Here is a 25120-nt window from a genome sequence, read left to right on the forward strand (position 1 = left end):
TTTGTGTGTGGGCACTGTATGAATGTTGTAAATAAGGGATGAGCATTCACAACCATTGAACTATGAGCTAACTGTCTTAGTGGATTGTGCCACCAATCATAATAGTGGTTGGTAAAAAAAATACAACAAGTTAACATGACCACCATTGTCATCTATTTCATTGTTACGATGGATGTAGCTACGAATATAAACGTATAGTCCTCATAGCCTACGTTTTTTCTTTCTTTTCGTAAAAGCACCGATGTGTATGAAACGGTAAGCAAAAACATTGAATTTGGTCATATGCGGAAATGTTCCTTACACTCCACTTACCAGGACCATTGCCAAATAAGGCGCACTGTCACCTGCTTTTATAATAAGCCTTGAGGTGGTACCACCCAGAAGAGTTTATTTCATACCGAACCCCTCCCTTGAGATGACGTAGAGGGACCTTCTCAAGGTGCTTCTCTACATCATGATTTCAATGGTAGAGTTGAACCATTGAAAGGGGCAAAAGGAGCTAGATTTACTACTAAAATACTAAAAAAATTGCACTTTTTTAACGAACTGTCAAAATGAAGAACAGAATTGGAATGTTTCACTAGAATGCCAAGAGTGTGCAAAGCTGTCATAAAGGCTACTTTGGCTACTTTGAAAAATCTCAAATATATTTTGACTTGTTTAACACTTTTTGGTTACTACATGATTCCATATGTGTTAATTCATAGTTTTAAAATCTTAACTATTATTCTACAATGTAGAAAATAGTAAAAAAATATATATATACAGTTGAAGTCGGAAGTTTACATACACTTAGATTGGAGTCATTAAAACTTGTTTTTCAACCACTCCACAAATTTCTTGTTAACAAGCTATAGTTTTGGCAAGTCGGTTAGGACATCTACTTTGTGCATGACACAAGTCATTTTTCCAACAATTGTTTACAGACAGATTATTTCACCTATAATTCACTGTATCACAATTCCAGACGTTTACATACACTAAGTTGACTGTGCCTTTAAACAGCGTGGAAAATTCCAGAAAATGTCATGGCTTTAGAAGCTTCTGATAGGCTTATTGACATAATTTGTGTCAATTGGAGGTGAACTTGTGGATGTATTTCAAGGCCTACCTTCAAACTCAGTGCCTCTTTGCTTGACATCATGGAAAAATCAAAAGAAATCAGCCAAGACTTCAGAAAAAAATGGTAGACCTCCACAAGTCTGGTTCATCCTTGGGAGCAATTTCCAAACGCCTGAAGGTACCATGTTCATCTGTACAAACAATAGTACGCAAGTATAAACACCATGGGACCACACAGCCGTCATATCGCTCAGGAAGGAGACGCATTCTGTCTCCTAGAGATGAATGTACTTTGGTGCGAAAAGTGCAAATCAATCCCAGAACAACAGCAAAGGACCTTGTGAAGATGCTGGAGGAAACAGGTACAAAAGTATCTATATCCACAGTAAAATGAGTCTGATATCGACAGCAAGGAAGAAGCCACTGCTCCAAAACCTCCATAAAAAAGCCAGACTACGGTTTGCAACTGCACATGGGGACAAAGATCGTACTTTTTGGAGAAATGTTCTCTGGTCTGATGAAACAAAAATAGAACTGTTTGGTCATAATGACCATCACTATGTTTGGAGGGAAAAGGGGGAGGCTTGCGAGCCGAAGAACACCATCCCGACCGTGAATCACGGGAGTGGCAGCATCATGTTCTGGGGGTGCTTTGCTGCAGGAGAGACTCGTGCACTTCACAAAATAGAGGSCATCATGAGGCAGGAAAATTATGTGGATATAATAAAGCAACATCTCAAGACATCAGTCAGGAAGTTAAAGCTTGGTCGCAAWTGGGTCTTCCAAATGGACAATGACCACAAGCATACTTCCAAAGTTGTGGCAAAATGGCTTATGGACAACMGAGTCAAGGTATTGGAGTGGCCATCACAAAGCCCTGACCTCAATTCTATAGAACATTTGTGGGCAGAACTGAAAAAGCATGTGTGAGCAAGGAGGCCTACAAACCTGATTCAGTTACACCAGCTCTGTCAGGAGGAATGGCCAAAATTCACCCAACTTATTGTGGGAAGCTTGTGGACGGCTACCCGAAACGTTTGAACCAAGTTAAACAATTTAAAGGCAATGCAACCAAATACTAATTGAGTGTATGTAATCTTCTGAACCACTGGGAATGTGATGAAAGAAATAAAAGCTGAAATAAATAATTTCCCCTACTATTATTCTGACATTCTTAAAATAAAGTGGTGATCCTAACTGACCTAAGACAGGGCATTTTTACAAGGWTTAAATGTCAGKAATTGTGAACAACTGATTTTAAATGTATTTGGCTAAGGTKTWTRCAAACTTCYGACTGGTACTGTGTATATATATRTTTAAAAACAAATTGGCCTCAGAAAACATTGTGAAGTGTACCACTCTGTAATATTGTAAAATATGTGTACATGCCAATACAACAAAGTATTTATACAGCAAAAATGGCTAGGGATTGTAAGAAGTCGGAAGAAGAGTCAATGAATAGAACAATATTCTAAATGTTGATTAAGTGTACTTTGAGCCTCACAGTAACACTGGCAAATGTTTTACTTTATTCACTCTGAAGCTGTGTTCGAATACTCATACTAACTGTACTATTTGTGACGTAAATTGAGTGTGTAGTATGCTTATTGGTCATAGTATGGATATAGGTAGTATGCCAAAAGATGTAYTACATTTGCCAAAATACGAAGTATTCAAGGAGTGGACGCTATTTCCGGGCTCTTAGGGCCCATAATGTAATTATCCAGAAAATGGGTGTGGATTCACAACATTTTCAGATTTGAAGAAAATTGAGGAAAATATACAGCCGAAGTCCGACGAGAGCGGATTCATTGAAAAATTCATTGCTTTAACCAATTATGACAACTGTTGAGCAATGTAATGACTTTTCAAATAAGTTACACGTTATGGTGGCTGACAATTTGTTAGCTACGCTAGCCTTACTAACCACATAGCATATCATTACTGCAGTTGCTTGTATATACCGGTATGTTAGCTAGCTAACTAACGTTAGTTGGCTACTAACACATCACATTTGACAGTATATTAACTATATGCTATCTAATGACCCAACATTTATTGACTTGATTATTCACGTCATTCTTAGCATAGTTAAGTGGTATAGTCGTTATGCGTTCTCAATGGACATTGTTAATGAAGTCGTAAGAGGTCTAGCTAGTAATTTGTTAGCTATGTTAACAAGCTAGCAAGAAGTTGCATAGCAAGGYGAAGTGCTAGTACACTCAACTGAAAGGATAACTTTCATTTACAGTATACTAAAATGAACTAATAGTATGTAGTATATACTCATTAAATACGTAGTATCCAGTATGTTAGTATGGGTTTTYGAACACAGCTTTAGTCTTGCTTGAGAGGTGACCTATGACCTTGTCTTTTAACCTGTGTTCCAGTGTACGGCCATGTCAAAGCTCAATGCCGAAGTGGCTTGTGTCACAGTGCATGAGGACAGCGTGATCGCCGTGGGAACAGAGAAGGGAAGAGCTTTTCTCAACTCACGGAGGGAAATACAAACAGAATTCCACAAGTTTTGCAGTGAGTGCTTCGCTGTGTACTGGGCAAAAAATCTGAATCGGGTATAATTTGCCCAAATCACATAACACGATTAGGCTAGATTTTTCACTTGGAGCAAAATTGGAAAACATTTTCCTCACAGGTCCTGCTTTTGTTTTGGAGTTGAACTTAGTTATTTTTTTTATCTGAGCCTAAAAAGGTTTTGTCTTATTTAAGTAATTCAATCTCAAGTTTTACATTTACATTTGAGTCATTTAGCATTTGCTCTTATCCGGAGTGTAGAACCATTTTTATTGTTTGTATCTCTGTAATGTGTCTCTATCCATGCAACTGTATACTGAATGTATCTATATACTTTTTAAAAAATGGGGACCACAATGGAAATAAGTCCCTGACTTTATTGTGCAATCCCAGTCAAGTAAAAAAAAAAAAAAAATGTACTGTGTAAATATGTATTTTTTTTACTGATAAATAAATCTATCAATCAATTCTAAAGCAATTGAGAACCAGAATAGCGCAAGTTTGAGTGAAACTGGCAAGGTGAAAAGTGGAGATTTAGTTTAGTTTCTCATGCTTGATTCTTTCAGGGGTGCCCTGTCTGCAAGGGCTGACCACAGTGAATTCCCATGCCAAAGTCCAGGAGAGTGAATCCAGCAAGCTTGGCAAAGAGGGCGGGCACGGCAAACAAAGGGCATCAACAGATGCCCACTCTAACATCTTTGTCTTGAGGAAAATGGTGGAGGAAGTCTTCAGTGTGCTTTACAGTAAGGGCTTCAACATACCTCACCAAACAAAGATATCATTTTTATCGGAATTATATCTATTTTCTATTTTAACTTCCTAATTTCTACCTTCTCATTTAAATCAAATGTCAAGCACATGATTGAATGTTAATATTTACAGTAATTTGACATGCAACGAAGTTTCAGATGAAACGTTCCTTTTCTAATCTCTACCATCTCATAACTAAAATCCTATTTCTGACACGTGATTGAATGTTGTCTACATTGTCAAATCAAACTTTACTTGTCTCGTGTATAGGATGCAACAGGTGTAAAACAGTCCAGTGAAATGGTTGCTTACAAGCTGTTTCTCAATAATGCAGCTTGTAAGTAAKCATTTCGCTGGACTGTTTTACACATGTTGATTATTATTTATTTTTTCATGTGATTAGTGATTAATTTACATCTGTCCCTCATTTTAAGGTCAACCCTCTTATGTGAACTGAACTCTCATTTATTATTGTGAAACTATTCCTTAAAAAWAAAAAAWTTAATCTAAAGAAACATTGTACATCTAATAGTCAAATCATAGTGTAAAAGCAGGTGGAGCTTGCGTTCAATTGCCACTTCCTGTTGCACACAGCAAGCTTCCATTCCTCCTGCCACAAGGTTTTTTATGGCTGATTTAAGATGAAATCATCAACCTTGTTACTGTCAACCATGTAACTTTATTTGGCACATAATAGGAACTTAATATAGTATTTTTTGAGATGGGGAAAACTAATAGTTTTTATGACGTTGACATAATTTTAAAATGAGGTGAAATCCCAAAAACATTTGACCAAGTTACACWTCTCAAAAGGCACCGAATTAGTGGAACGACCCAGTAATAATAACAATAGAAGCAGCAGTGTATATATTATAGGTGAACGTGCGTGTGCATGTGTCAAACAGTCATTTGACATGTCCTTTTCTAATTTTTAGCATCTCACAACAGAAAGCATGTTTCTGACAAGTCATGGAATGTTGCCATTTACAGTCATTCAACATACGATGTGATATGTGATAATATTCCAGGTGAGGCTGTTGGAAAGAGCAATAGCCTGGTCCCTGTGCCTTATGAGTGGATCCTGAAGGACCCCAGCTCTGTGGTGGCCCACGGCCTGCCTGAAGGGATCGCCCTGAGGAAACCTGCTGAGTATAACACCAAGACCTTAATGAAGATTCTGGAGCAGAGCAACCGCATCTACTTCACTGTCAAAAGGTGATCTCACTCCATACAGTACTCCATGACGTACCTGCATAAATGGCAGAAATATAGCAGCATAATTAGGATTGATCCAGGGCCGGTCTTGTTATTGACACACAGCTTTATCTTCTCCTGTTTCCTTCTTCTTCATCATCTGTGTATAGGGGAACAGAGGAGCCTTTGCGTGAGACTAAGTCCAGTGCCGGCAACGTCAGCAACCACAACTCCTTCTCGGGCAACACCAAGATCCTAGCCAAACACGGCCCAGCCTCCAAGCCTGCCTCCACCGCCCAGGAATTGTCCACCGCATCAGTCTCGGCCAGCAACTCCATGCTCTCCAGCTTCCTGTATGGCATGCCCATGTCTTCCCTGCCGCACCCTGACGGCAACCCCACGTCCCTCCTCAACCTGGACAGAGACCGCCTGGGGGCCTGGGTGGCAGGGGTGGAGAAAGGGACGGCCGCCAAGGACAGTTCCGACAATGGTAAGATGTATAACGTGACCCCACAGGAAGAAGCTGTTGCTGAGGTAGCAGATGATGGAGATCCAGGTTACTTCTGACAAACCCTTCACCATTTTGAGTCACCGTTCATTTTTTGTGTCTGTAATTTAATTAATTTGGCAGGGGAGTGGTTACAATTCTCCCTGTCATTTTTGCTAGTGGTTATACTACTGGCTGTCATTTCACATAGCTTATTTGATCGAGAATCACTTTTGATTATGGCAATTTTCATTTTTCAAGATTYGCTTAGCCTTGAAAGCATGATTTAAAGGCTTTAAATAGGCTTTAAAATAGGCTTTTAATGCTACGCTYGTGAGTATGTTTATCAATGTTTAATTTCTGGCATTTTGCGGATAGTACTCCAAGGGGAGTTGGGCCAGAGTCCTCCCAGCATCCACGTCTCCAAGCGCCTCCTGTTTTCCCTCGTACATGAGAAGTCAGGTAGGCTTGAACTGGAACTGGACACAGACAGTAGACCTGTAGGCCACATACATTTCTCACCAACCCGTTTGTGCTGTCTCAGATATTTTCCATTCACATTGTTCATGGATGCAGCGTCTATGGTGGATGTGTAACAGGTACAGCTTAGCTCAGTTTGACTCGGCTCAGTAGTGTGAAAAGGGGTCAGAGTCTTTAGGCATCTCACCCCACCCCCCTGCCAGACAATGCATATACTCTACATCTGGGTATAGACAATCTCTCAAATGTGGACTCAGTCTTAGAKAATGACTTGTCAGCTCACTTAATGGCTCTTTTTTTCATGTGAATCCCGCATTGTAGTTAATTAAAGGGGAGCATATCAATCAACCAATGGTTTTTGCCTCACGCTATAGACTCCTCTCCTTTGTGTTGTATGACATGATTGAAAATTATAGTTTTAAATTTTTTTACTTTGATTTCATATAATTTTTTACATTTGACTCAGTGATATGGCATTACCACAAGATATTGCAGATTACAGTGAAGCAAAACAGTGCACTCACACAGAGTATCTACACATGTGCACAGTTGTGCTTCATGCTGCTGGAASATGATAGCTGCCGGACCAAAACAGTGTGAAGTTTATGCTGATTTTAATTATTTTCTCATTCTACTTTGTCAGGGTTTATTCTACATAGTAAATTATTGGGTGGGCCGTCTAAGGCCATACAGTATATTTTTAGAAATACATTTTGGAGTTGGTAAAACGCATTCAGTGTTAACTTTAAGGGATACTTCGGCRTTTTGGCAATGAGGCCCTTTATCTACTTTCCCAGAGCCACAAATTATATTCTAATGTAATTCCTTATCCCTGTAAATCCCATTCCAATGTTTAGGTAAAATGTAATTCCCAATTCAATATTATTCCACAAATTCAAATTCAATTCCGTCAGGCTGATAATGTAATTGTTCAGACAGCCTAGCTAAACTGGAAATATAGGAATAGCAGTTAAAATGATCAAAACAAATCCTGTAGTCAATTGTTGATACTAAGTGCATTATTTCCATTAACTGGGAAAAATACAAATATTGAATTCCAATTCAATCCCAAAGATTACATTTTTTACAATTCAAATAGAATTCCAATTCAATTCCATAACTTGAACATTTTTGAAATTCGAATTGATTTCCACGTAAATTTTCCACTTCATGATTGAATTCAATAATTGAATAGGGATTTCAAATTGATTTGGATTTGACCACAACCTTGATAACCACCACCAAAGCCCCTGTGTACATGTGGAAAGTAGACATACCGATTGAAGAACTTTATTTTTTCCATCCTCCCTTTYTTCACCTATTTTTTATGTTTACGTTATTCTCTTTTGCGCTCAACAGAAAAATGGGACTCGTTCATTCGAGAGACAGAGGACATCAACACGCTGAGAGAATGTGTGCAGATCCTGTTCAACAGTCGCTATGGTGAGATGGTTAACCACTATTTCTCAGCATGGTTTCCTATTGTAGRGCATTAGCARCAAACACTTTTAGGGTTTTAACAACCTTCCAGTTTCCCGGACCCAGATTAAGGTTAGTCCTAGTCCAAAAAGTACTTTCAGTGGAGATTCTCTGCGAAAACGTCCCTTATACAATTTATTTAAAAAATGGTTTTACTATAGAATGATTGTTTAGTCAGTTTCCAGCTGTCATTACTGCATATAAATCCATCCATCCATACATTATACCCTTATGAAGACAGCATTGTAGGGCCTCATGATTGAAATCCTTCAATGATTTCTGACAACCCCCTTATTTTCAGCGGAGGCCCTGGGGTTGGACCACATGGTTCCAGTGCCGTACCGAAAGATAGCCTGCGACCCAGAGGCTATGGAGATCATTGGCATCCCAGACAAAATCCCCTTCAAGAGGCCCTGTACCTACGGAGTACCCAAACTCAAACGCATCCTGGAGGAGCGCCACGGGGTCCGCTTTGTAGTGAAACGGTAAACACTGATCTGAGATCAGTCTGGGAAAGTCTGTCATTTTTCTCTCTCATTCTTCCCTCCAAAAATAAGAGATTGCACTGTAGTGTGTAGTGCACCCATATAAGGGCTACATAACACATCATACCAGGGTTGTGTTCATTAGGCTCCAAAATATATATTTTTTACTGAAACAGGGAAGAACTACAACTAATGCAGTTGTCCAATAAGAAACATGCCCTAATGAAAACAACCCTGTTTGATGAGCTACAAAAGCATGCACAGCATCTCATCTATCTGTAATTTCCTATTTGGAAAACTGAATCAATGAAGGGAGAAGTGTCAAACCAGGCCATCTGTCGGTTAAATACCCTGCCCTCCTCCAATAGACAATGCCCCGCTGACTGGTAACCCCCACTTCACACCACACAGCATGGTGCCTCCTGCTCTCTGGCATATTGAGCCAACGTCTCGCTGTCATTCAACCCATTTGATGAAATAAATGTAGATTGGGCTACAGGCTTAGTTTGAGTCAACACCGGTATCAGCGCATGGGCATGTCATWAATGTTAATACAATTAGAGCAGATTGAAGATCATATTTTTATCCAAGAGTGATACACTCCTGACTTTGTTTTTGATATTTTTTGTTGTTATTGCTGTTTATTCAAGATGGCCCAGATATAGACCGTGCAGCGATGTCTGTTTAATCTCGTGAGATRTTGTCTGTTCAAATKTATTTATATAGCCCTTCTTACATCAGCTGATATCTCAAAGTGCTGTACAGAAACCCAKCCTAAAACCCCAAACAGCAAGCAATGCAGGTGTAGAAGCACGGTGGCTAGGAAAAACTCCMTAGAAAGGCCCAAACCTAGGAAGAAACCTAGAGAGGAACCAGGCTATGAGGGGTGGCCAGTCCTCTTCTGGCTGTGCCGGGTGGAGATTATAACAGAACAGTTCAGTTCCCTTGTTGACATGTGCACTGTTGTTCGCCAACAGGGTGCCCTCCCTACTTGACTGTTATCAATGACCAATAATCACATTTATAAACAATAACAACCCTCTGTTCTCATTCCAGAATGTTTGACGAAAGGATTTTCACAGGTAATACTGAGTACTTTTTCATCTTGCATTGTTGATTTCTAAAGAAGCCCTTAGCATGCCTTTTAGCAATGGCATGTCCTTATTTTTCTTCTGATACCATGGATGTTTAGCTGTAATAGCTTGTAGTCCATCATGGCTGATCTGATTGATTGATCTGMTTGATTYTGTTATGTTGTGTCACAAAGCTGCTGGTAAGGTGGCCAAGGAGGAGGGGAAGCATGACATAAACTCCACCTTTGAGGATGGTTTCCCTGACAACTTCCAGGTCCCGTTGGCTGCACTGGAGCTGGTCACCAATCCTCACAGCAGCAGGTCTGTACGCAAATCCTAGGACCGAGTCAGTAATGTAGAGGGTGTAGTGACGCAAGATGTTATTTGAAATCATCAGAAAAATCTGTTCCGCACCTGATTTRGCCAATCTGCATCCAGAGCTATAACAGACAATTAGATCAGAAGACAATACAAACAAACGTTTCAACCCGTTGTAATATATTGATAGAGCCATTCCGTGAATGCTACATGTCTATCACTTGGTAATGGAAGGCCATACCCTGACACACCACAATTTATCTATGCCAATTMATTTATGTTATAATTCGAAATTGTGCATTTGTTTTCCTTTTCAGATCTACAAGCTCTTGTGTGAGTCCATTGGCTGACTGCGAAGCAGGTTAGTGACAAGGCAATGCTATAGCCTACTATAGTAATACTTTCATGCAAACCCAATACGTGAACTCTGAGGTTAGCACTCCTTTTTACAGTAGTCTATTAAGTTACATTTTGCATATCCACTCTTTAACTGTCCCTTGGGATTCGCAGATGAAAACTTAAGCCATCTGATACAGAACATACTTACTTAAAGCATTTGAAACACATCTATAAAAATCCAATGTCACACATTCTGGGAGAAAGATCTAGCTTTACCCCAGATGGAACCATATTCCCTATATAGTGCACTACTTTTGACCAGAGCCCTATGGTCCCAGGTCAAAGTAATGCACTATATAGGGTGCCATTTGGGAGGCAGCACTGCTATATGAACTGTTTTTACTGTTACTCTTTAAGGGCCTTCAGGAGATTGTATTMCCTTGAAAAAGATTAAAACGGAACCCCCAGATGGGGAAATCATCCAGGTGACTGTACCAGGTAAGTGGTGCGCCTCTGTCATTATAGTACCTTTTGAAATAGCTTTAGCTGTTAAACCAGATAGCATCGGAGGAGCRGCAAGTCAATATAGTGGAGAATTGCAGTACCAGTCAAAAGTTTGGACACACCTACTTATTCCAGATTMTTTTTATTTATGTAGTAACCAAAAAAGTGTTAAACAAATCAAAATATTTTTTATATTTGAGATTCTTCAAAGTAGYCACCCTTTGYCTTGATGACAGCTTTGCACACTCTTGATATTCTCTCAACAAGCTTCATGAGGTAGTCACCTGGACGGCATTTMCATTAACAGGTGTGCCTTGTAAATTTGTGGAATTKATTTCCTTCTTAATGCGTTTGAGTCAAACAGTTGTCTTGTGACAAGGTAGGGGTGGTATACAGAAGATAGCCCTATTTGGTAAAAGACCAAGTCCATATTATGACAAGAACAGCTCAAATAAGCAAAGAGAAACGAGAGTCCATCAATACTTTAAGACAGGAAGGCTGTTCCCCTTTACACTTACCGTACTTATACTTGCATGACAATGAAAGCAGTGGAGTTAGCMAGAGCATAAACAGATCTGGGACCAGGCTARTACTGTCTCTCCTCTCTCACGTGACTGTCCTGATATCCAGTACCCTAACACTGCTGTCTGTCCCTAAGTTACCCAGTACCCTAACACTGCTGCATGTCTTTATTAAGTACCCTAACCATGTGCCGTCTCTCCTCCCCCAGATGCCAGTGTTTCAGTGGAGGAGCCAAGTGAGCCTCAGGCTGACCCAGTTGCAGCAGCAGTGTTGGCAGTGGCCACCCTGGCGCAGGCTTCTTCCTGCCGCCCTTTGGAGACCCACGCAGGTAACTGCAGYCTCGCCTTCCTTCYCCACCTCACGGCTGCACCAGGACAGCACAGACCCGGCGCCACTGGGCCTACTACCGCCAACACGGTCTCTCCCTCTGTTAGGGAGCTAGATTACCAGCACACGTATGGAATGACTTTTCACAGATACTCCCTGCCTCCTTTCCCCCCTCTCACACTTCCTACCCCACCCCGAGTCACTAGTACCCAGTATTATCTCTTACACCCCACCTCCCACCTACTCTCTGCCAAACCTGTAACACACTAAGTAAGTAATAGGCCGCCTGCTCTGGACACACACTGTCCATCGGTTTATTTATTATTTTTTATCCCATTTTTTTATGGTATCGATGAATTTGGCTTTCATCATTGAAAATCAGACTTTAAGAACGTGTCGTTTTGATTTTAGAATCTGATGGATGGTGCGGAGATCCAGTATTTGAGCTAGTATCCATAAGCAATACCTCAGATAAACACAGTTTTCACAGTAAAGCCTGTGTTCCCATAAAACATATTCAAAGAAAGATTGGTCAACAAATGACAAGATTTTTGCAAACATCCAGATCGGTTTTAGTTTCCTAATATAATAAYTGCAATRGAAAACCTCTATTTATAAACAAATKTAAWTTGACAATTGACCAAAACTGGGTTTATTTTGTCCAGTTTKTGAGTTTCACTAAAGCTATATGTTTTTAATTTGGACTCTGTCTCAGGTTTGACGGTACAGTTCATGCACCATACACAAATTYTTGTCTCAACCCCGGCCAACAGCCYCTGCAGCCCAACCCCCAACCCTAGTCACCCACGCCCTAGGCCTAAACATCCATCCCCAAGCCCTGATTGTAGTCGAGTAGCACGAGGTAACTAAGGACACTTGAGTACACTACATTCTCTTTCTGAACCTCAATTCTAAGTTGTGCTATAGTTGTGGAGCTATACTAGCCTGAGTGCCAGTCTGTTTGTGCTATCATGTCACTCATTGTCATGTTTGGCTCATTATTTGAAGATTCGTAGAGAAGAGGAAAGAAAAGGAATTGTACTCAAGTGTCCACGCTAACCTCTTGTCTAGATCCTTAGACGTGTTTGTTTTATTTGGTTGCTGTGATGTTATGTTCAAGTTTTCTTTTCCAACGATGATCATGAAGGAAAAAACCACGGGTAAGTGCAGAAAAATGTCATGCTATTTTTTTCTACTTCATATTACCAGATAAACAAATKATGTACAACAATATCTTTGCCTTATGATCAATGGTGAGACACAATGTCAGGTTTTTTTCTGAATCAATAGGTRGCATAGGTGGTGGGCGTGGCAGGGTGTGCGTTCAGCCCGTCTGCACGGCTGAATTTTAGAGGGAAACTTTTCCCTCTATTTCCTGCAATTCTCCATGGAGTTGAGAGGACATGTTGCAGTTTTAAAGCTAATTTCCTGCAAATAAAATCAAATTTTATTTGTCACATACATATGCCTAGCAGATGTTAAGGCGAGTGTAGCGAAATGCTTGTGCTTCTAGTTCCGACAATGCAGTAATAACCAACGAGTAATCTAACCTAACAATTCCACAACTACTACCTTATACACACAAGTGTAAAGGGATAAAGAATATGTACATAAAGATATATGAATGAGTGATGGTACAGAACGGCATAGGCAAGATGCAGTAGATGGTATCGAGTACAGTATATACATATGAGATGAGTAATGTAGGGTATGTAAACATAAAAATGGCATTGTTTAAAGTGGCTAGTGATACATTTTTGATCAATTTCCATTATTAAAGTGAGCTGGAGTTGAGTCAGTATGTTGGTGGTGAGTCACTCAATGTTAGTGGTGGCTGTTTAACAGTCTGATGGCCTTGAGATAGAAGCTGTTTTTCAGTCTCTCGGTCCCTGCTTTGATGCACTTGTACTGACCTCGCCTTCTGGATGATAGCGGGGTGAACAGGCAGTGGCTCGGGTGGTTGTTGTCCTTGATGATCTTTATGGCCTTCCTGTGACATCGGGTGGTGTAGGTGTCCTGGAGGGCAGGTAGTTTGCCACCAGTGATGCGTTGTGCAGACCTCACTACCCTCTGGAGAGCCTTACGGTTGTGGGCGGAGCACTTGCCGTACCAGGCGGTGATACAGCCCGACAGGATGCATCTGTAGAAGTTTGTGAGTATTTTTGGTGACAAGCCAAATTTCTTCAGCCTCCTGAGGTTGAAAAGGCTGCTGCGCCTTCTTCACAACGCTGTCTGTGTGGGTGGACCAATTCAGTTTGTCCGTGATGTGTACGCCGAGGAACCTAAAACTTAATACCCTCTCCACTACTGTCCCGTCGATGTGGATAGGGGGGTGCTCCCTCTGCTGTTTCCTGAAGTCCACAATCATCTCCTTTGTTTTGTTGACGTTGAGTGTGAGGTTATTTTCCTGACACCACACTCCGAGGGCCCTCGCCTCCTCCCTGTAGGCCGTCTCGTCGTTGTTGGTAATCAAGCCTACCACTGTAGTGTMGTCCSCAAACTTGATGATTGAGTTGGARGCGTGCATGGCCACGCAGTCGTGGGTGAACAGGGAGTACAGGAGAGGGCTSAGAACGCACCCTTGTGGGGCCCCAGTGTTGAGGATCAGCGGGGTGGAGATGTTGTTACCTACCCTCACCACCTGGGGGCGGCCCGTCAGGAAGTCCAGTACCCAGTTGCACAGGGCGGGGTCGAGACCCAGGGTCTCGAGCTTGATGATGAGTTTGGAGGGTACTATGGTGTTAAATGCTGAGCTGTAGTCGATGAACAGCATTCTCACATAGGTATTCCTCTTGTCCAGATGGGTTAGTGCAGTGTGGTTGTGTGTTGAGATGTGTCTGTTACTTAAACTCTGAAGCATTTATTTGGGCTGCAATTTTTGAGGCCGGTAACTCTAATGAGCTTATCCTCTGCAGCAGAGGTAACTCTGGGTCTTCCTTTCCAGTGGCGTTCCTCATGAGAGCAAGTTTCATCATAGCACTTGATGGTTTTTACGACTGCACTCGAATAAACTTTCAAAGTTTTTGACATTTTCCGGATTGACTGTTCTTCATGTCTTAAAGTAATGCTGGACTGTCATTTCTCTTTGCTTTTTGAGCTGTTCTTGTCATAAAATGAACTTGGTCTTTTACCAAAATGGGCTATCTTCTGTATACCACCCCTACCTTGTCACAACACAATGCGCTCAAACACGTTAAGAAGGAAATCAATTCCACAAATTAACTTTTAACAAAGCACACCTGTTAATTGAAATGCATTCCAGGTGACTCCCTCATGATGCTGGTTGAGAGAATGCCAAAAGTGTGCAAAGCTGTCATTAAGGCAAATGGCGGCTACTTTGAAGAATCTCAAATATATAATATATTTTTATTTGTTTAACACTTTTTTGTTACTACATGATTCCATATTTGTTTTTTCATAGTTTTGATGTCTTCCTTACAATGTAGAAAATRGTAAAGAATAAAGAAAAACCCTTGAATGAATAGGTGTGTCCAAACTTTTGACTGGTACTGTGTATATATATWAAATTATTTTTTCATGTCATCGTAAATATTGATGTGTTTTTAGCAAATGTAAGGAACATTTATGTTTGTCGGTAGCCTGTAAAAGTTGTTTTTTAATTTAATACGCCATTTCGGTTGACCGGTCAGTCTGTATTTCTGAGGTTTGTATCTTTGAGGTTCTACTGTTGTTTGAGCTTGACAAACAGTAGCATGAGTTGTAAGTACCAATGTGAAACCTTTTTAACTAGACTTGCCAACCCTGCTCACCTCTTTGCCGTCTTCCTTTCAGCTGAAGCACTTTCATCTAAACCAGCTTCTCAAGGCCTCAGAAGATCTTCTGAAGGTAAAAATGGGATGAAAGATCTCTAAGATCTTTCAGCTGGATGCACTCTATGCTTACATTGGATAAAGCMTAACAAATTAATTTCAAATGATTGATTGTTAAAGGTGTAATCTGTGATTTTTCCACTTTTGCACTTTTAAATTGATTCTGGATTAATATAATGTATAAATGCCTCATGAGTTTAGTTCAACTGTTTTACYCCTTCAGGCCATTGTTTATTCAGACTGCAGATTTAATGCATTGGAATCTGTTGTAACTTTTACATGTATCACATTCTTTTTCACTAATCAGGTCGTTTTCTTCAGCTCTGAATAAAACACTCGTGAACATTTCTCTTCATTTGCTTTTTTTCCGGAAAGGAAATCTAGCTGAGGACATAGGTGAAATGATCCTCCAGCTTCGGAGGCAAGTGGAAAGCCTATTCAGCACTAAGTATGGTAAGCTGCCTAATACACTTACCTGCACACTCAATGTTCAGACTCTGGCCAAGCGAGAGCAACTGACTCGAGCAATAAATMATAAATTATAGACTTCATCAACCGTTTCTACACAGGCTCATAATTTTCTATCCTTGTTAAGATGTCACAGAGAAAGCAATGATTCTCTAAAAAAAAATATTTAACTATCCTGGGAATAATTCAAGTTGGTGCTGTATATGAACTAACATACATGGGTTCTAACTTGAACAATTATTTGTTMGTTTACAATTGTACAATTTATGCTCCGTGCATATAAATACCACGAAGACTACCGGGAAAGCCCCGAACACAAGATCGTAATTTCTGACTCGCACAGTGGAGGAATATATTGCTGGTAGACTCCTCTACATGGTTATCTGGCACGCACCAAGTGGCACTTCACTTTTTAGTATGAGTAGCATTCCAGTTTAGCTCGCACTCGGCAGGCCATATAGAAAACTCCCCTAGAGCTACAGAACGGACTAATTACTGCAACGCGCAGCCCCCRCATATTCCATATTCCGTTCCTAAAATCTGCCATCAGTACGGTGTAGGGAATATCTTCGAGTAGCCCATAGAAGATGGTAGAATAMAATTCTGCTGCAGGTGATGCATCAACCCGCGCGGATCCATAAGACGAGCCATCCACACACAGTTTCAGCCCCAGCCGTAGGGCTCTATACAGTAACCATGACCTCCATAGCGGTCAAACCTACTCTTTCCCATAGGCTTGTACTATCTATAGTAGGACAGTACAAACAGTTAGCTACCAACAGCTGGCAGACATGTTTACATTTGGTTAGTTTTATCTGTGTTATTTAGATGGAAGATGTGAACTACATGTGGTAGCTCTATAGCTAGTAAATGTTAGTATAGAGGTAGAAAGCTAGCTCTTTCACTTACCCTGCTCACTTCCATGCTCACTGAAGCCTGTGATAATGCTCAGTCTGCTGATGCTGCTGGCTGTTTGAGATGCTTTAGAAGTCACGTTGATGGTAGGGACAGCATTCACTTTGAGAAGCAAGTTCTTGCTGWTGCCCTCCTTCCATTGTTGATAGCYGTGGATGTTCCCAKGGATTAAATATGACATGCAGATTGACCATAGACACCCAATTTGCACGCCTCATTCTCACCAATGTATCCCACTTTGTGACGCTGATCGAGGGGCGTTATGGGACTGTTTCTGAAGTTAGAGCTGACGTGGAGAAAGCCTCAAACCCAACTTTAGGAAAACATTACAATATTATAACTGATTTAAGAGTTTGTAATTTGGGTATGTTTTYTTTTGGTTCTCTAAGCTATTATTATATGTGTTTCTGGCATTGAGAAGTAGGTGCTACACTGCCTTTTAAAGATGTCTTCCAGCGATTTTTGAACTTATACTGTTGAAAAGCGATATCCCAAGTGTAAACAGTAAAGTACAAACACTAAAGGGTAAAAAAAAAWTKKKKKKAGTTAGTCTGATCGGAATCCGTGATGTCATCAGCCTCCCCCCTTGCTTGAGGAACAATAGAGGAGAAATAAAGAGGAAAGGTCCACCCTCCCACTTGTGCTATGTCATGACTTACCTGTACCACCTATTGAGATGTGCCTTTTGTTAAGTRAATCCGGTGTTTAATGAGGTGAAAAGGAGACTGGAGTGCCACTTTAAATATTGAACAGCATAGAGCTTTTGCATAAAATGAATCACCCATATTCCTCTCCATTTCCCATCCCCCTCTCTTTCTGTAGCCGAGGCCCTTGGACTACCTGAGTCTGCAAAGGTGCCCTACTCCAAGTTTCAGATGTACCCAGAGGAGCTGTGTGTCACAGGGCTCCCAGAGGGCATGACTTTCCGTAGGCCCAACTGTTTCGGAGCGGCAAAGCTGCGCAAGATCCTGGCCGTTGGCAGCCAGATCCACTTTGTTATCAAAAGGTCAGAGGTCATACATTGTCACGGGGCAGGGTGCATCCCAATAATATCTCCTTTCTCCAGAAGTTTGCAGTTGTTCACATCCCTTCATTGATTTGAAAGGAAATGACTGGTATATGGAAACCCTCTAGCCCATGCCAACACCAATCTAATGCTTTTGTGGGGAGTAGTGAACAAGTGCACACTTCAATAGGATTATTGGAATGCAACTAAGGTCTTGGTCGCATTCCAGGCTGATTACATTGCAGATGTTGCATTACATCAACCAACGGTTGCATCATCGACTGCCCAGTCGGGCATCAGACTGCTATATCATATGATGTGTTTAACTGATGTGTAAAACACTTATCCAGGCGTTGTGAGATATAGAAGGCATCTGCAATGTAGTCAGCCTGGAACACAATCCTTGTTTGTATATTATTATTGTTGTTGTATGAAGAGGATATAGGTAAAACGTTGTATATGTTGGTGCAGGAATGAAGCACAAAAGCATTATTTGTGTGCAAGCTTCTCTTTATGAAGTTCTAACCATGTTTTGTTGTGGTATACTATCCAGGCCAGAACTGTTAACAGATCAAGTCAAGCTAGAACCGCCTCCTCTCCCAGCCTGTGATTCAGGTGAATACATCTTCATCCTAAATGCCAGCTGATTTAATGATTGTATCACAGTTGATTTKAACAATTTTAACATTCAAAAACACTAAGTTTACAAACTAGATTAAACATCCCCACTTAATATAATGGCCAATATCTCAATAGTTTGAAATAAATTWGAATTTTGGTTCAATGTCGATTCATTACTGAATTGATTGAGTGTAAATGGGCCCAGCCCTCTTATAATGTTCTCCACTGTGTCCGTTACCATTAGGCCCTTTTTAAAGCAACTATTATTCTACACATGATYAGTTCAAAATGTTGAGCCCATAAATTAGAATTAACTCTGTAATTAATTAAAATGAGCTGGTAATTCCACATTTAAGGCAGTGGTTTGGATCCATATTTCCAAATAGTTCTGGTGAACTGGTTGTATTCACTGCAAGTTTAGACTTTTTTTCCACAGACCTGGACTCCAAAGATGCTTTGTCAGAAGACGTAGGGGCTGCAATGCAGAGACCAAGCTTCCCAGGTAATAAGGAGACCAAATACTTGATTCAATATCGGTACATTAATTTGCCCTCCTATACTTTGAGTAATACATAGTGGATATCATATGGAGCCTGGTTAGGATTGTTTTTTTCCTCTTGCTTGTTCACTTTTTCTCTAAAATGAGAAGCACTATTTATATGCCGCAATTTAGCTTCAAGCTGCAAAGGTGTATATGAAATATATTAAACAAAACTACTCCATTCATCTGATGTTGTCATATGGTTCTGTTGACAGATAGCTTAGAGGCCAAGCTGTCTAGGATTGACCTGGCCAACACCCTGAGAGAGCAGGTCCAGGACCTATTCAACCGGAAGTATGGGGAGGCACTTGGCATCAAATATCCCGTCCAAGTGCCTTACAAGAGGATCAAGAGCAACCCGGGCTCGGTGATCATCGAGGGCTTGCCCCCTGGCATCCCCTTCAGAAAACCCTGTACCTTTGGCTCGCAGAACCTGGAGAGGATCCTGGCAGTTGCCGACAAGATCTGCTTCACCATCACCAGGTGGGTAGTTCTCCTTCACGTTTTCATGGGGTTGTGGAAATAAGACATATGGCAGGGATCTTCAGCTACTGGCCCTTGGGACAAACTATTGCTACTTTTCTTTTCTCCCTGGTAGTTGGTTGATTGATGTTAAGATTCCATCTTTGTTTATCTCTTGCAGACCTTTCCAAGGACTCATCCCTAAACCAGGTAACTCTCCATATATTTTATGAAGCAGATATTTAATTCATATTTTTGAATTTTCATTTCAAATCAAATTTTATTGGTCACATACACATGGTTAGCAGATGTTAATGCGAGTKTRGCGAAATGCTTGTGCTTCTAGTTCCGACCATGCAGAAATATCTAACAAGTAATCTAACAATTTCACAACTACCTTTTACACACAAGTGTAAAGGAATGAATAAGAATATGTACATATAAATATATGGATGAGCGATGGCCGAACGGCRTAGGCAAGATGCAGTAGATGGTGTAGAGTACAGTATACACATATGAGTAATGTAGGGTATGTAAACATTAAATAAAGTTGCATTGTTTAAAGTGACTAGTGATACATTTATTACATCCAATTTTTTATTATTAAAGTGGCTAGAGATTTGAGTCAGTATGTTGGCAGGAGCCACACAATGTTAGTGGTGGCTGTTTAACAGTCTGATGGCCTTGAGATTTCAGTCTCTCGGTCCCAGCTTTGATGCACCTGTACTGACCTCGCCTTCTGGATGATAGCGGGGTGAACAGGCATTGGCTCGGGTGGTTGTTGTCCTTGATGATCTTTATGGCCTTCCTGTGACATCGGGTGGTGTAGGTGTCCTGGAGGGCAGGTAGTTTGCCCCCGGTGATGCGTTGTGCAGACCTCACTATCCTCTGGAGAGCCTTACGGTTGTGGGCAGAGCACTTGCCGTACCAGGCGGTGATACAGCCCGACAGGATGCTCTCAGTTGTGCATCTGTAAAGGTTTGTGAGTGTTTTTGGTGACAAGCCAAATTTCTTCAGCCTCCTGAGGTTGTCTTCACAACTCTGTCTGTGTGGGTGGACCAATTCAGTTTGTCCGTGATGTGTACGCCGAGAAACTTAAAACTTACTACCCTCTCCACTACTGTCCCGTCGATGTGGACGGTGCTCCTTCTGCTGTTTCCTGAAGTCCACGATCATCTCCTTTGTTTTGTTGACGTTGAGTGTGAGGTTATTTTCCTGACACCACACTCCGAGGGCCCTCGCCTCCTCCCTGTAGGCCGTCTCGTCGTTGTTGGTAATCAAGCCTACCACTGTAGTGTAGTCTGCAAACTTGATGATTGAGTTGGARGTGTGCATGGCSATGCAGTCATGGGTGAACAGGGAGTACAGGAGAGGGCTCAGAACGCACCCTTGTGGGGCCCGAGTGTTGAGGATCAGCGGGGTGGAGATGTTGTTTCCTACCCTCACCACCTGGGGGCGTCCCGTCAGAAAGTCCAGGACCAAGTTGCACAGGGCGGGGCTCGAGACCCAGGTTCTCGCGCTTAATGACGAGTTTGGAAGGTACTATGGTGTTAAATGCTGAGCTGTAGTCGATGAACAGCATTCTTACATAGGTATTCCTCTTGTCCAGATGGGTTAGGGCAGTGTGATTGTGATTGCGTCGTCTGTGGACCTATTGGGGCGGTGCATGACTTGTTAGGAAATGTCCCGTGTCAACTGTGAACTCATAGATAGTATAGTAGTAATAAACACTGAGTGTACAAAGCATTAGGGACACATTCCTAATATTTAGTTGCACCTCCTTTTGCTTCACACAGGAAACTGTTGTGTGGAAAACCCATCAGTGTTGCAATTCTTGAMACACTCAAACCGGTGCGCCTGGCACCTACTACCATRCCCCATTCAAAGGCACTTAAATATATTGTCTTGGCCATTCACCCTCTGAATKGCGCACATACACAATCCATGTCTCAATTGTCTCAAGGCTTAAAAAATACTTCTTTAACCCGTTTCCTCCCCTTCCTCTACACTGATTTGAAGTGTATTTAACAAGTGACATCAATAAGGGATCATAGCTTTCACCTGGATTCACCTGGTCAGTCTATGTCAGGGAAAGAGCATGAGCAAGAATGTTTTGTACACTCGGTTGTATAATGACATTACATTTGTCTCCCTCTAAGCACCTCGTCGGATCACTTTATTGAAGAAGGCCTACGCCTCAATAAGTGGTGAGCATTATAATTGTGTTGCATGTTCATTTTGATGCAGTAAGAACACTTGGTTTGAAACTGTCATGATTGCATGCACTAAATAGGAGCATTCAGATACCCAGAGCAAGCAAAAACAAAGTAAACAGTGTACTTATCAGAGTCAACTGCGTAYATGTATTTATTTTATTTTCCCACCAATTCTGTTTGACTCCTCTCCTCCTGAAATGACAGATGAGGAAGAGGTCAACTCCATCGGTGAGAAAGTGATCCTTCGCGAGCAAGTGAAAGAACTCTTCAACCAGAAATATGGTCAGTGTATATCCTTCATTCATACTGTATGCTTTATCTATACAAGCCTTAGTGAAAAAAAWGATCCTAACTTAAGTTTAATATTCACTTAGTCTCTCATTGATATCCATGCATGACTTAGTGAAAATTCAACCTAAGTTGAAGTTAAGATCCGCCCAAAACTGACTGAAAAGATTCTTGTTAAGGTGATGCTTTGGGCCTGGACCACTCTGTCCTGGTCCCATACAAGCTGATCCGTGCCAGTCCCGAGTCTGTGGAGGTTAGTGGCCTTCCGGACGATATTCGCTTCCGAAATCCCAACACTTACGACATAGTCCGCCTGGAAAAGATTCTTCAAGCCCGAGATGAGATCAACATCAACATCAAAAGCCAGCTACAGTGAGTAYCTGTGTAATTGTGATAATAGCGTCAATCTGAAGTTTGTGGAAATATCCCAGATTATGGATACAAAGTCTAAAATGTGAAAGAAGGACATGAAAGAACTGTACACGTTGAAATTATAGTAGAGAGACTCACTCTTGGGCAAAGCCAGGCTCACCTCTGGTCATTTACGGAAATTAAATTCATATTTAATTAATTTTCTCTTCTACAGGCCTTTTGCAGAAATATGCACCCAAACATGTAACACAGGTAAGGATTGTTCTACAGTAACCTATTTATAAATATTTTAAAAAGCAATGCAGTCTATAAGAACACGTGCTTTAGCAGTATGTTCAAAACGGCATTATTGTTTTTGTGTTTTAAGAAGAGAAAGCGGTTTCTACCAATCGACGCAAACGCAAAAGAGTCCTGGAGAGCAGCCGGGTGTCCTTACCCTCCGAGTCAGGGGTATCAACCAATCAGATTCCAGTGATGGTACGTGGTAATTACGTGATCATTCTCAAAAATACATGACTGAAATACTCTGATTTGATACTTTGATGCAGTTTACTTTATATTTATATTGCATTTGTAGGTATTAAAGGCATTTGTAAAAGGCACTAATAAGGTTGTGTAATTGGACAGGAATTTGCTTCTGCAACAGCATAACTAGTCTCCCTCGTCCTCTCTCTAACGATCCTTCTATTGCTTTGTCTCTTTCTGCTTGTAGCAATGGCCCATGTACATGGTGGACTACAGTGGAGTGAATGTGCAAGTCCATGGGAAGGTGAAATACTAGAAGAGGAAAAAGATGCTATGCTACAGGAAGAGAATAGACATGAGAGGACTTTATCAAAGCTGTACTTATAACCACATCTCCAAGTTTCAGCTTTGCCCGTGTGCTGTTGCTTAAATAATCTTCTAACTGAAAATATAGGTTTGGATGTGTGTTTTGGARTGGTGGCGATTGCCAATATTAGGTGGCTTGGGTGGAAAGGTGAGGAGGAACTATAGAATCTGTGCATAATTTGTTGCAGGATGCTTTCTTTTCTTTTGTCTTCCCCCACAAGTCCTGATGGGGCTTTCTTGATACAMCTATTTCAAAAGTGATTACAAAAAACGCTATTCAATCCGACTGGGGTTATGTTATGGCACTAAGCTTATGGAACTCACAATTACTGAAGTACTCACTATTTTAAATAATTTTTATCAGATCCAACATGGAGACTTTCGTTRTGGGGTGTAACTACGGCACAAATGTATTGGATCAATCTGGTTTTACAACATTCAGATATTTGTATGATTATTTATTTATTTATTTTGAAGATGRAAAAAAAAAAACATGTGCAGGGATGTAAATTACAATGTTCAGTAATCTAAGTACTGAATCAAATGTCTCTACAACGCTAACTACTACTGTATGTAACTCAAAAAGTATATCAATTGAAATATGTTTGCCTTCAGGTGTGCGTTCCGGTATTCTCCGTGGTAGGAATAACCCAAGGTGATAGCATTATATCTAAGAAAACATTACATATTTTGTATAACTACATGGCTTTTCTTTTATCACAGTACTTGTACATGGAGTTGAGATTTCTCAACTCGGCTTTTCTTATGTTTGTTCCACATCTGCGCTAAGTTGAAATGTCTCATTAAGTCAACATGAATGTAACGTGTGTAAAAGAAAGAATGGTCTGTGTTATCCTGTAACGATTGTCTCTGGATTCACCAGTATTTATATGCTGTACCTTAATGCCATTTAGGCCTTTGAAATAAAATGTGTTGCCTTGCACTTTCATTGGACTGCAGTGACTTTGTGTGTGATGAATGCAAGTTAAAAAAAATAAAAATTATTCGAAAGGAAGTTTAAACCTACTACTTTTGTATTTGTATTGTGTCATTAACTGTCATGGTATCATTAGAGAAATTAAAAGTATATGATGGAGCTTTGACAGGACAATTGACATCTAAGTGCTTTTAACTACCTAATACTTAGAGGCTTAAACATTTTAAATTACATTAAAAAAAACATCTGGCTGTCAGTAGCTGATGACAAGGTTAATATAGACRCTTATACCACAAAAAAAAGCAAATCCTGTGTCAAACACTATACAAGTAACTTTAGCATATTTGACTCACTTAAGATAAGTTTATATTTTCGGTTGCATTCACATGTCCTCATTTGCCAAGCAACTATTGTTGTTCAGACACAGAAATAGAAAGGACATGGAAGCTCTTGGGTGCACTCAAAATGGCTGACTGGTATTGTGGTGCAATAATTTCCCTGGTAATTTGAAATGTTCTATCAGCTGATGCTGAATTGCCATGGTAATGTAGAATGTTCATTCAAAAGATGCTAACTGATGTGGGCCATGCAATGGAATGTATTTTTTGTAATGTCAGTTGAGTTGACTCAACAATTCACAGCACATATTGAAAGGTACACGTCCTGCTTTAACTCTAGGTTGAAGACARCAGCATCACAATAATGCAGAGGTTCTACCGCTCCGAATCAACAATAGGACCAGCTCAAGTGTTGTAGCTACGCTGCCTAGGCAGAAGGCAAGCGGTCTGAAGCATATAAGGTTGGTGAAAAAAAAAAGAAGCATTTTAAGATAATGCCAGAAACAAGAAAACCATCTCGCCAGCAAGCTAATGTCTTGGTTGAAGATTACAAGGTTAAGACAACAGGGTTCTAATATTCCATAACTCCTTGCAATTAATGGCGTTAGTAGTAGTCCCATGAATTTGTTTATTTTCAAATGCTTCCGCATGGAATTATTGTGTTGTCTTAACCTTGTATTTTTTTTACCTAGCTTTCACTTCTTGGCATGGGTACACTCAAAATGTCTGCCAGTCCATCCATT

At 40.7% G+C, this 25120-nt stretch overlaps 1 protein-coding gene across 6 annotated transcripts in view; it reads left to right on the forward strand.

Annotated features, from left to right (window-relative positions):
* LOC111980280 (general transcription factor II-I repeat domain-containing protein 1) overlaps window positions 1-24051 on the forward strand; it is a 37241-nt gene extending 13190 nt beyond the window's left edge. For 5 of the 6 annotated variants that reach the window (XM_070449326.1, XM_024010988.2, XM_024010992.2 and 2 more), the window contains exons 3-27: window positions 3453-3594; window positions 4161-4337; window positions 5373-5559; window positions 5709-6028; window positions 6404-6487; window positions 7865-7948; window positions 8286-8469; window positions 9526-9551; window positions 9737-9863; window positions 10178-10221; window positions 10617-10697; window positions 11434-11553; window positions 15345-15398; window positions 15758-15835; window positions 17588-17771; window positions 18325-18386; window positions 18814-18894; window positions 19149-19416; window positions 19577-19605; window positions 21555-21602; window positions 21816-21893; window positions 22079-22271; window positions 22486-22523; window positions 22639-22748; window positions 22984-24051. In XM_070449326.1, coding sequence (XP_070305427.1) covers window positions 3453-3594; window positions 4161-4337; window positions 5373-5559; window positions 5709-6028; window positions 6404-6487; window positions 7865-7948; window positions 8286-8469; window positions 9526-9551; window positions 9737-9863; window positions 10178-10221; window positions 10617-10697; window positions 11434-11553; window positions 15345-15398; window positions 15758-15835; window positions 17588-17771; window positions 18325-18386; window positions 18814-18894; window positions 19149-19416; window positions 19577-19605; window positions 21555-21602; window positions 21816-21893; window positions 22079-22271; window positions 22486-22523; window positions 22639-22748; window positions 22984-23052 — 2868 coding nt within the window. In that variant the 3' untranslated portion in view covers window positions 23053-24051. The remainder of the gene's footprint in view (window positions 1-3452; window positions 3595-4160; window positions 4338-5372; window positions 5560-5708; window positions 6029-6403; window positions 6488-7864; window positions 7949-8285; window positions 8470-9525; window positions 9552-9736; window positions 9864-10177; window positions 10222-10616; window positions 10698-11433; window positions 11554-15344; window positions 15399-15757; window positions 15836-17587; window positions 17772-18324; window positions 18387-18813; window positions 18895-19148; window positions 19417-19576; window positions 19606-21554; window positions 21603-21815; window positions 21894-22078; window positions 22272-22485; window positions 22524-22638; window positions 22749-22983) is intronic. The other variant, XM_024010990.2, reaches the window with a different exon arrangement.
* The last annotated feature ends 1069 nt before the right edge of the window (window positions 24052-25120 follow it).

The sequence above is a fragment of the Salvelinus sp. IW2-2015 genome, linkage group LG20 (genome assembly GCF_002910315.2).
Source record: "Salvelinus sp. IW2-2015 linkage group LG20, ASM291031v2, whole genome shotgun sequence".
Lineage (NCBI taxonomy): Eukaryota > Metazoa > Chordata > Actinopteri > Salmoniformes > Salmonidae > Salvelinus > Salvelinus sp. IW2-2015.